Below are 11,192 nucleotides of genomic sequence, written 5' to 3'. Positions count from 1 at the left end.
AGCTCATTTTGTCACAAGATGCATTGCACTGCTATTTTGAATATGTGCAGGCTAGTTTAAGTTGACAAATAAGGTTTAGTGGTCGGTTGTAATTGCTGTAGTTAGAAATACTGTATAATATGTCACCTTTTACCTCTCGCTCTCAAATTTCTAAAATTGGTTATTGTCAGGAATTGTTATTATTAATGATATAGTCGGTGAGCAAAGTATTTATTCTTCTGAGAATCAACAATCCTCGTGTCATTTATGTCTTGTATTTTTAATTTTTTTTTTTCTCTAATTCATTTTGTGTGTTATTGTATACTAGTTAACTCATAATTTTCAAATAGAGCTCAATGGTCACATTACTGCTAAACAATCAATCTACTATTCATTTCTTTTTACAGAACGAAACAAATAAAAACTTGAATTATAGTATAAGAATTATCACAAATATTTGTCAGCCTTTTGCAAACAGAGATTTTTCCTCTGTAAACAGCATAGAACAAAACCAAAAACAATAACAAAATAAACTAATCCCAATCCCCAGTTGGAAATTGTAAAATTGATTTTTTTTTTAAAGTCAATATGGAACTGGTGTTGACATTTTACCAATTTGATCAAGAACATCAAGGACTTCAGCTCTGCTCCTTACAATCCTGTGAAACACTTCCCTAATCTGTTGCTGCAACGGCGCTAGCCCTTCCTCCATTTTCCGGCATATCTCCGCCATCTCCGCCACCTGCGCCGCCACCTCTTCCAGTTTCTCCTCCTCCGGCGGAAACTGAAAATTTTCGGCGAAATCCACCAAATTCTGTGCCACTTTCTCCATTTTCTGCATTTCATCCAATAACCCAGTCGTTCCCTTTTTCTCCTTTTTCTTCCATTCCTCTGCGATTTTATCCTGCAGTGCAATAAAAGCCTGTCCCCAATTCAAATTCCTCGGCAATGGAAGATGAGTTAACAGACCTGTCCGTTCCTGACACGGAATCGCCGCCACTAGGGCCCACATAACGAACACGAAAATCGTGCCCATAGCATAAATCGGGACCGCCAACCCCGTTGGCTCACCGCCACGTGGCGCAACGAGATTGGAAGCCATAGCCTGAATCTGTTTCGAAGCGGACCACGATTTTGCCACGGACCACGACATGGAACGAAACGTTCCGTTAGTTCTGTCTTTATTATTATTCCCAGCACCACCACCACCACCACTACGCCTGCCAAATGACCACGTGCGCTCAGCAGCTTTTGCGTGATAATTATTCTCTTTATCATCTAACATCATCGACGTAAGCAGCGTGTTCAACGCCTTTTTCGCGCGCCTCACTTGTCCGTCGCCCATTGGTTTTTGCTCAAACGCTGTAACAGCGATTTGAGCTAGCTTTTGCCAGTGACGCACCAGTTCTAACCCGTGCGTCACAGCATTACAAATATCAAGAGACTTAATCGAACGTTCTAAAATGTCCGGAACAAGACGATCCAATGGAGGTTTCGAAAATTGAACAGGGTCACGTCCAATTAGGACAAGGGCTTTAAATTCAGCCTCACAACATAGGAAAACATCGAGCAATTTACGAAACCATGAAATTGAGAGGAGAGGTGATTGATCTTTTGCTGGAGAATCTGTAGTAGATGAAGGGTCGTTTGGTAAAAGATCGGAAAATCGATCAGCTACGTGTTTTTGGAAAAGTTCAAGGTCTTCTAGGTCTTGTTCATGGTTATTTTCCATATTGGAAACTTGATTCCGGCGAATGCTTATCCGATTAAGGAATGATCCTTGATTATCCGTCATCGGCATGGCTATTTCCGGCGAAGAATTTTTTGTTTTTGGGGAGAATTGAAGGAGAGAGTGATGATAGGGAAATTTTGAAGAAATGGTCAAGCAAATGGAAGTTAATATAAGGGAGTTGGAAAATTGGATGGTTGTGGCCATTTCTATTTGTCGTAGTTAAGACCGTTTCTTGCTGACTTGGTAGTTTATTCTATCCACTGAAATGCTTGTTAGCTTCCTTCAAGAGTTTCGGGTTGTGCACTTTAACCCTGGCTTTATTTTTTTCGTCACTTCTATTATCCGAATATTTTCAATGTTACCCGTCGTAATACTTTAGGTTCACTTTTGTCTAGGGGTGGGCATAGTTTGGGCAAATTCAAAAATTGAATTTTTTGTTTGGATTTTCGGATTACGGATTTGATTTTGAATTTCAGATTGAATATTGGATTTGATACTTCGGATTTTGGGATATCGGAAATCCGAAATTTTTATACTTTATATTTAGTCTATTATTCATATGCAATAGTAATAAGTTCAATACTTTGCCCATAAGATATTTTCTCATATATTCAATATTAATTACTAAGTTACTGTCAGAATACTTTCTATTTGGACATGATTTTACTATTGCTACTTCTTATCGGCCGTATTAATATCTCTATTGTATTTTTTTATATAATAATTTCATTACTTGAATACTTTATTTGAATGATTGCGACAAGAATGAACCTTTCAGGCAATTTAACATGAATATTTCATTTGGATATTCATTTTTTGTAAAAAGTAGAAACATCACAAGTTATACGCTCAAAACCGAAAATTCATAATATCAACCGATTAATCCGAAATTGAACTTAAAAATTTCGATCCAATCCGAACTTATTTGGATTGGATTTAGATTGTCATTTCTTCAATCCGAAAATCGTATCCAAATCGAAATTCTCATATCCAATCTGAACTGCCCGAACGCCCACCCATACTTATGCCATTATTATTAGCAAACTATCTCGTGTCTTGGCTATTAGCAAAGTTTCAACGTGAAATAGGTGGTTCCGAATAAGATTACTACTTTTATGTTTAAAGTATATATACCAAAGTTTCAATGAGATGACATGAGTATTAGTTGTCGTTTGATTTCATATATAATTCCTACGGTCTTATATAAACAATAAACAAAGTTAATATGTTAAATAAGATGACAGCTCTAGAAACCATATAATGGAAGGCTTTTTATCTTGAAACAAAGATCTGAATAAACAAATACGTCTAAAAGTTCTTAAATGATGATGCCAAATTCGATAAGCAAAGGACGATAAGCTAGGCAACAAACTCCATTTTTCTTTGCCTTGTTAGTTTTAATGGACATTCGAATATATAGTTATATGTATATATAGAGAAATATGAAGTGGACTCATGACATCAATCAGCATGAAGAAAGGCGACTCGTTGGAAGATAAATTGTTTATTTTTTTTATAGAATCTTTTCTTGAAGTTAAATTAACAAAAAGTGCAAAAGTTGAGTATATATAAAAAGGTATTCACTTTGATTTTTTGGAAGATAATTGTTGCAAAATTAATTTTGCTGATAGTGCTGTTTTACTAGTAGTTTTTAATTTCACTTGATTACTATTTTACAAGTTTTTCTTTTCTTGACATGGAAAAAATCGATCGAGATACAATATATAGAAACATTTATCTGATCTGAGTAAGTACGTGAAGTTCAAAGAAAAATATGATAATTATCCAAGTTAATTTATATATGCATTGTATATTTGTTACATATCATCATACTATATTATAAGTGTGAAGACCAAAGTGTAAGAATAGATTACTAAAATACCCATCAAAACCTAAATAACCTTTTTACCCTTGTAAAATAGTAATCAAGTGAAATTAAAAACTACTAGTAAAACAGCACTATCAGCAAAATTAATTTTGCAACAATTATCTTCCAAAAAATCAAAGTGAATACCTTTTTATATATACTCAACTTTTGCACTTTTTGTTAATTTAAATCTGAAAGCAAATGAAAAGGTAATTATTCATTAATCTATATCTACATATAATTGTGATGTTAAGCAACGTGATGTGGCATCCATAAAATTTAAAGGAATCCTCTTTATATTTTATCTCCTTTTTCCCATTCCCCCTTCATTAGTGGATAAATAGCCGTTTAAATGTCACTAACTTTTAATAGCCATATGTAACAACCCGATCAGTTGTTTTCGACATTTATGCTCTTTTCTACTATTCGAAGTCTTGAATAGCTTCATACGATATCTTATAACTTGTGTGAATTGTCGATTTTGGTTTTCATGTATTTCGGAGTTGGTTTGGAAGAATGAAATTCAAGGTTTAAAACTTAAATTGAAAAGGTTGACAGGATGTTGACTTATATGTAAACGAACCCGAAATCAAGTTTTGATGATTTCAATAGCTCCGTATGGTAATTTCGGACTTAGGAGCGTGTCCGAAAAATTATTTGGAGGCCCGTAGCTAAATTAGGCTTGAAATGGCTAAAATAGAAATTTATGTTTGGAAGTTTGACCGGGGAGTTGACTTTTTGATATCGAGGTCAAAATCCGATTCTGAAAATTGGAATAAGTCTGTTATGTCATTTATGACTTGTGTGCAAACAATAAAATTTAAGTAACAATGAAAACAAACATCGTATTTCAAGTAACAATACGATACATACAATAGGTAATCGGACTTGATTTGATAGGTTTCGGCATCGAATGTAGAAGTTGAAATTTCTTAGTTTCATTAGGCTTGGGTGCAATTCATATTTTTAGCATTGTTTGATGTGATTTGAGGTCTCGACTAAGTTCGTATGATGTTTTAGGACTTGTTGGTATATTTGGTTGGGGTCCCGGAGGCCTCGGGTGTGTTTCGGGTATGTTTCGAGTATTATCGAATCATTTTTGGCTACTTTGGTTGCTGGTTTTCTGATGTCTGGTGTTGTTCTTCGCGTTCGCGAGGAGCCTCTCACGCTCGCGAAGAAGGATTTTGCTGCTAGGACTTTGTTCTTCGCGTTCGCAAAGAGACTCTCGCATTCACGAAGAAGGAATTCCTGCTATATGTCGTCTAACTTTGGAAGCTTATATCTCACAATCTATAAGGAATCTAGAGATGATCCAAAATAAAAGTTGTATCCCTTGGTGTCTAGTTTTCAGAAAATTAAACCATTTGTCATTTGGAGTTGTGTACAAAAGGTTATGGTGGATACACTACAAGCTATCTGGGAAGAGTTTGGAAATCTCTATTTTATATGGCTGATTTTGGAAGTTTAAATCTCGCAATATATAAGGAATTGGGAGGTGATCAACAAATGAAAGTTATAGCCCTTGATGTTTGATTTCCAGAAAGTCAAACCATTTGTCATTTGGAGTTTTGTACAAAAGGTTATGACTATTATACTAGAGGCTGTCTGAGAAGAGTTTGGAAATAACTTTTGAGAATTTTGTTCATCGCGAACGCGATGGGAGGCTCGCAAACGCGAAGAAGGAAGTCGGGGCAATGTTATAAGTCCTCTATTTCGGACCTATGAGTCATTATTTCATATTTTTAGTTGGGAACCTCGGGATTTAGCGATTTTGGAGAGGAATTTCACCACAAACTTGGGGTAAGCATTCTGGACTCACTTGTGATTATATTTCATGGATTAATCTTTATTTTCAGCGTTAGATTATTGAGTTTTCAAGAATAAATTTCTATAATTTCACAAAATGAATTTTTGAGTTTTGAATACCGATTCGGAGTTGGATTTGAATGAAATTAGTATGGTTGAACTCGTAATTGAATGGGTTATTGGATTTTGTGAGTTTCGTCGGATTCCGAGACGTGGGCCTCACTGTTGACTTTTCGAGCGAAGTTGAAAATTTTCATAAATTATTAATTTGTAAGCATTGGAGTAAATTGTGATTTATTTGCACGTTATTTAAATATATACAAATCGTTTGGCTTGAATTGAGGAGATAGGAAGGCGTATGGAGGTTGATACGCGCAGAATAGAATTTCCGGAGTATTGTTTAGCTTGCTCGGCATCGGATTCGGCTTGTTCGAGGTAAGTAACATTTCTAAACTTGGTTCTGAGGGTATGAATCCCCGAATTTTGTGTTATATAAATTGTTTGGAGGTGACGCACATGCTAGGTGACGGGCACGTGGGCGTGCACCATAGAAATTGTGATTTGAATAAATTATGTGGAGTTGTAAAGTTGAAGAATCGTGTTATTATCTGCATATCCTTCATGTGCTAGAGAAATTGAGCTGAGACTCGTATTAAAGATCATGTTTAGGCTACGTGCCGATATGTTTGGGACCCATAGGGTCGTATTGCTGTTGAATTTAATTATTTTTAAAATATACATTTTATACTCAGTCATGTTCATCCATTGTGATGATATTTATGGGATTGGGGCTGCCCGCCTGTAGCAAGCCATATTGGCTTTATATATATTATTATTATTATATGGATCGGGGTTGCCCGCCTGCAGCAGGTCATGTCGGCTTTATTATTATATGGATCTGGGATGCTCGCCTATAGCAGGCCATATCAGCTTTATATCACGCTTGGGCTGAAAATGTCTCTCCGAAATCTGCACCCCCACAGTGAGCGTAGATGATTTATATTGAGGGATGGATCTTTCCTGCACATGGATCTTGTCCGAAGCATTTATATTGAGGGATGGATCTTCCCTGGACATGGATCTTGTCCGAAGTATTTATATGCACATGGATCTTGTCCGAAGCATTTATATTGAGGGATGGATCTTCCCTGGACATGGATCTTGTCTGAAGCATTTATATTGAGGGATGGATCTTCCCTGGGCATGGATCTTGACCGAATCATTTATATTGAGGGATGGATCTTTCCTGGACATAGATCTTGTCCGAACCATTTATATTTGGGGATGGATCTTCCCCTGGGCTGGATTGGCCTTATACAGTACTGAGTGACTGACTATCAGTCGATGTGTATATATATAAATATGGGATGAATCTTCCCTGGGCTGGATTGGCCATATACAGTATTGAGTGATTGAGTATTTTGAGATTTGAGTATACGAGGTTTCCACTGAAGTGCATCACATACAGTATGTACATTGGCATATAGATATAGAGATGTCATATTCCTCCTATCATTTAGAATTGAGCTATTTTACTTGTACTGAGTTTAACTTGAAAGTATGCCTACATTTCTATACTGTTATTTTATATTGGACTATACCTGTTGAGCTCGTCACTACTTTTAGACCAAAGGTTAGTCTTGTTACTTATTGAGTACATGGAGTCGGTTGTAATCATACTACACTTCTGCACCTTGCGTGCAGATTTCTGATGCTGATGTAGTTGCGTACGACGAGAGCTGGATTTGAAAATGCACCTACGTCCCAGTTATTGCTGCCTCTTGTTCATGGTAGCTTTAGAATTCTAATCTGTTCATGTATAATTTAAAAATATAACATATTTTTATTTCACACCAGCTTTGTAAATTTCGAATCTTAGATGCTCATGATTTGTAATACCAGTTCTTAGGAAGTGTATTAGAGTTAGTTAAATATTAATTGAATCAGATTATGTTATTTAGCTTACCTAGTGGGTGAGGTTAGGTGCTATCATGGCTAGTTAGATTTTGGATCGTGACAAGGTAGTATCAGAGCCCTAGGTTCATAGGTTCTACAAGTCATGAGCAAGTGTCTAGTAGAGTCTTGCGGATCGGTATGATGACGTATGTACTTATCTTCGAGAGGCTATAAGGCATTTAGGATATGTAACGATCCGGCCGGTCGTTTCGAGTATTAGAGCTCTGTTTCCCCAATTACTGCTCAATTTGTGCTTTACAGTTGTTATATGACTTACCGGGGTATTGGTTCGGGTCCGGTGAGGTCTTGGAATGAATTGGAACACTTATTTCTAAAGTTTAAAACTTAAGTTAAAAAGGTTGGATGGATGTCAACCTATGTATAAATGACCCCGGAATAGAATTTTGATGATTCCAATAGCTCTGCATGGTGATTTTGGACTTAGGAGCGCGTCCGAAAAATTATTTGGAGGTCCGTAGTTAAATTAGGCTTGAAATGGCTAAAAATAGAAATTTAAGTTTGGAAGTTTGACCGGAGAGTTGACTTTTTGATATCGGGGTCAAAATCCGATTCTGGAAATTTGAATAGGTCCGTTATGTCATTTATAACTTGTGTGCAAAATTTGAGGTCAATCGGACTTGATTTGATAAGTTTCGGCATTGAATGTAGAAGTTAAAAATTCTTAAGTTCATTAAGCTTGAAATGGGGTATGATTCATGGTTTTGGCATTGTTTGATGTGATTTGAGGCTTCGACTAAGTTCGTATGATTTTTAAGGACTTGTTGGTATATTTAGTTGAGGTCCCAGGGGCCTCGGGTGAGTTTCGGATGCTTAACGGATCGAAATTGGACTTGTGTAATCTGCTGAAGTTTTTCAACTTCTGGTGTCATCGCACCTGCGGTGGGGTTGGCCGTAGGTGTGGACGCGCATGTGTGAGTGGAAGATCGTAGAAGCGGAGTTGGGCAGCCCAGGCAGGATTCGCAGGTGCAGAAGGATTTACGCAGAAGCGGCCTCGCTTCTGCGGTGGGAAGATGCGCATGAGCGATGTGGTCGCAGGTTCGACGCGTTGGTCGCAGGAGCACATCCGCAGGTGCGGTCCTCCTCTCGTAGAAGCAGACCCAGGGGACTTAAGTGAAGTCCGCACCTGCGATAGAAATTCTGCAAGTGCGGCATCGCAGGTGCGACAAAGAGCCCGCAGGTGCGAAATCGCTAGGCAGAAAAGGCTAAGTTCTAGGGTTTTATTCCATTTTCAATTTTGGGACTTTGAGAGCTCGGACAGAGGCGATAATTCAAGGATTTTTTTAGAGAAAGCTATTGGGTAACGATTCTTAACTTATTTATGGTTATACTCCATTAATCTATAGTTGATTTCATCACTTAATTAAGGAATTTGGTTGAGAAATTTGGGGAAGAAGTTGGAAAGTTCTTCAACTAAGTTTTGAGTTTTGATCCTGATTTTGATATCAGATTTGGATAATTTTGGTATGGTTGGACTCGTAGTTGAATGGGCGTTCATATTTTGTAACTTTTGTCGAGTTTTGAGATGTGGGCCCCACGGGAAATTTTTGAGTTAAATTTCAGATTTTTGTTGGAAAATTTGTATTTTCATATGGAATTTATTCCTATAATTTGTATTGACTAAATCAAATTAATTATGACTAGATTTGAGCCGATCGAAGTCAAAAAATCGAGGGAAAGGCATTCTACTTGACTGATTGAGCGTGATTCGAGGTAAGTAGCTTGTCTAACCCTGTGTGGGGGAAATCCCCTTAGGATTTGATACTTTTGTAACATTTTGTGATATATGAGCGACGTGTACGCGAGGTGACTAGTGTGTACACGAGCTAAATTTGGAAATATCGGTTATTGTTGAGTAGTCTTCTTTTAAATTCTTTAATTGAGTTGCTTTAGTATATGTAGTGATCATGTTTAGCCTAGTATCACATGTCTACGTGCCTTAACTCTTACTTGCAATATGTGCAACATGCTTAGCTGAATTACCTGCTTCTTTGATTTGATTTAAATCTTTAACTGTAAGATATTTGCTGAAAATTTGTTGTTCCTCCGACTATCTCCTGCATATTTACTTTGGGACTACGATGCGGTTCCTCGGGAGATCCCCCCGTACTGTATATTTACTTTAGGACTACGAGGCGGTTCCTCGGGAGATCCTCCTGTACTGCATATTTACTTTGGGACTACGAGGCGGTTCCTCGGGAGATCCCCCTGTACTACATATTTATTTTGGGGACTATAAGGCGGTACCTCAGGAAATCCCCTTACATATTTACTTTTGGGACTACGAGACGGTATCTCGGGAGATCCCATATTGAGCATTTACTTTTGGGACTACGAGACGGTATCTCGGGAGCGCCCCCTATTGTTTACCTATTTTTTGTTGTGTTGCTCTCTCTTCAGTCATTTCATTATACTATTATATCCTCTGTCATATTTTTCTATTATTTTCAGTAGGGCCTGACCTGACCTCGTCACTACTCTACCGAGGTTAGGCTTGACACTTACTGGGTACCGTTGTGGTGTACTCATGCTACTCTTCTGCATATCTTTTTGTGCAGAATTAGGTACCGCTTACCAGTCTGGATATCAGTGAGCTACCTGTGTATGGAGACTTCAAGGTACATCTGCCAGCGTCCGCAGACCTCGGAGTCCCTATCTATCCTTATCATGTTATTTTCCTTACTTTAATAGACTCTGATGTATAGAGATAATTAATATTTCTCTTAGAAGCTTGTGACTTGTTTCTACCGGGTTTTGGGAGATTTTTGTTCTTTGACTTGCAGTTTCCATTTATTACAGCTATTGAGGTTTGAGTTTCATACTCTTATTATGTTATTCCGCAATTTGTTAGGCTTACCTAGTATTAGAGGCTAGGTGCCATCATGACATCCTACAGAGGGTGAATTGGGGTCGTGACATGATAATTTCCCATCTTTCTTTCCTTATCGTACATAATTGATTCAGCTTAAAGCAAAACTCTTTGAATTCCTTCCACGCATTAGTGTACGCATGTAAGCGCTCGGTATCAGTTGTGCATCGCCGGCTTGTGATTCTATGAACGAGGTTTGAGATGTGTATTCTGTGTTTTGGTGATGGGCCAATTTGGAGGACTTGAAGCCAGGTTTAGACCACAACTTAGGCTCAGTAGCTTCAGTTGTGTGAACTTGTATATTTGGACTCATATGTCCGGTAATGTCCCTATGAGTGGCATTTATGGCTCGATGAGCGGTTGAATGGCTATATGATAAGTATGATGTGACTGCGGGATGTGTTTAGGTGGTTTGAATATGACAAGAAGTTTTTCCTTGAGATGTAAAAAAAAACAAAAAAAAGGCCATTGGGTGCTTGATTTCCATTTTGATGTATAGTCTCGAGTTATGAGTGTGTTGAAGAAACTTTCACGTTGTTAAATTATGGGACAAATTAAATTCTCATGTCTTGTGGTAAGTTCAGACCTAGGAAGATTAAGTGATTGCGTAGTAATTATGGATGCAAAAGGGTATAGCAAGATGCCAATTTGAGGCTATGCAGGTGGATTGTTTCCTGCGGAGTAACCTACATAGGTGTGTCCCTTATAATACTGAGAGGGGAGTTTCTTTTCTACCAGCGGGGTATACGTGTTGAGATTTGAATTTGATTCTGGTTGAGAAAGTTGATTTGACTGTCAAGAGAATGAATGCGAGATTAGCGGATGATTGAGGTATTTTATGGTTGGTGTTGCATGAGCTTGAGAAGAATTTTCGTTGAACTGACAACAGTATTATGGCAGTAATAGAGTATGAGTATTATGAGTTATCGAGTGTTTTAATCTATGGCTTTGAGCCAAGTGAGGGA

At 37.7% G+C, this 11,192-nt stretch overlaps 1 protein-coding gene across 1 annotated transcript; it reads right to left on the bottom strand.

Moving 5' to 3' along the window:
• Positions 1-348: 348 nt before the first annotated feature.
• LOC107820315 (protein ROH1A) lies at positions 349-2,128 on the bottom strand. The gene has a single exon (XM_016646575.2). It carries the CDS (start codon positions 1,913-1,915, stop codon positions 563-565), a length of 1,353 nt encoding a protein of 450 aa, XP_016502061.1. The 5' UTR covers positions 1,916-2,128; the 3' UTR covers positions 349-562.
• Positions 2,129-11,192: the final 9,064 nt, after the last annotated feature.

This window comes from Nicotiana tabacum, chromosome 23 (genome assembly GCF_000715075.1).
Source record: "Nicotiana tabacum cultivar K326 chromosome 23, ASM71507v2, whole genome shotgun sequence".
Taxonomy (NCBI): domain Eukaryota; kingdom Viridiplantae; phylum Streptophyta; class Magnoliopsida; order Solanales; family Solanaceae; genus Nicotiana; species Nicotiana tabacum.
Note: the sequence above shows the minus strand (reverse complement) of the source record. Positions and strands in the feature narration are given on the sequence as shown.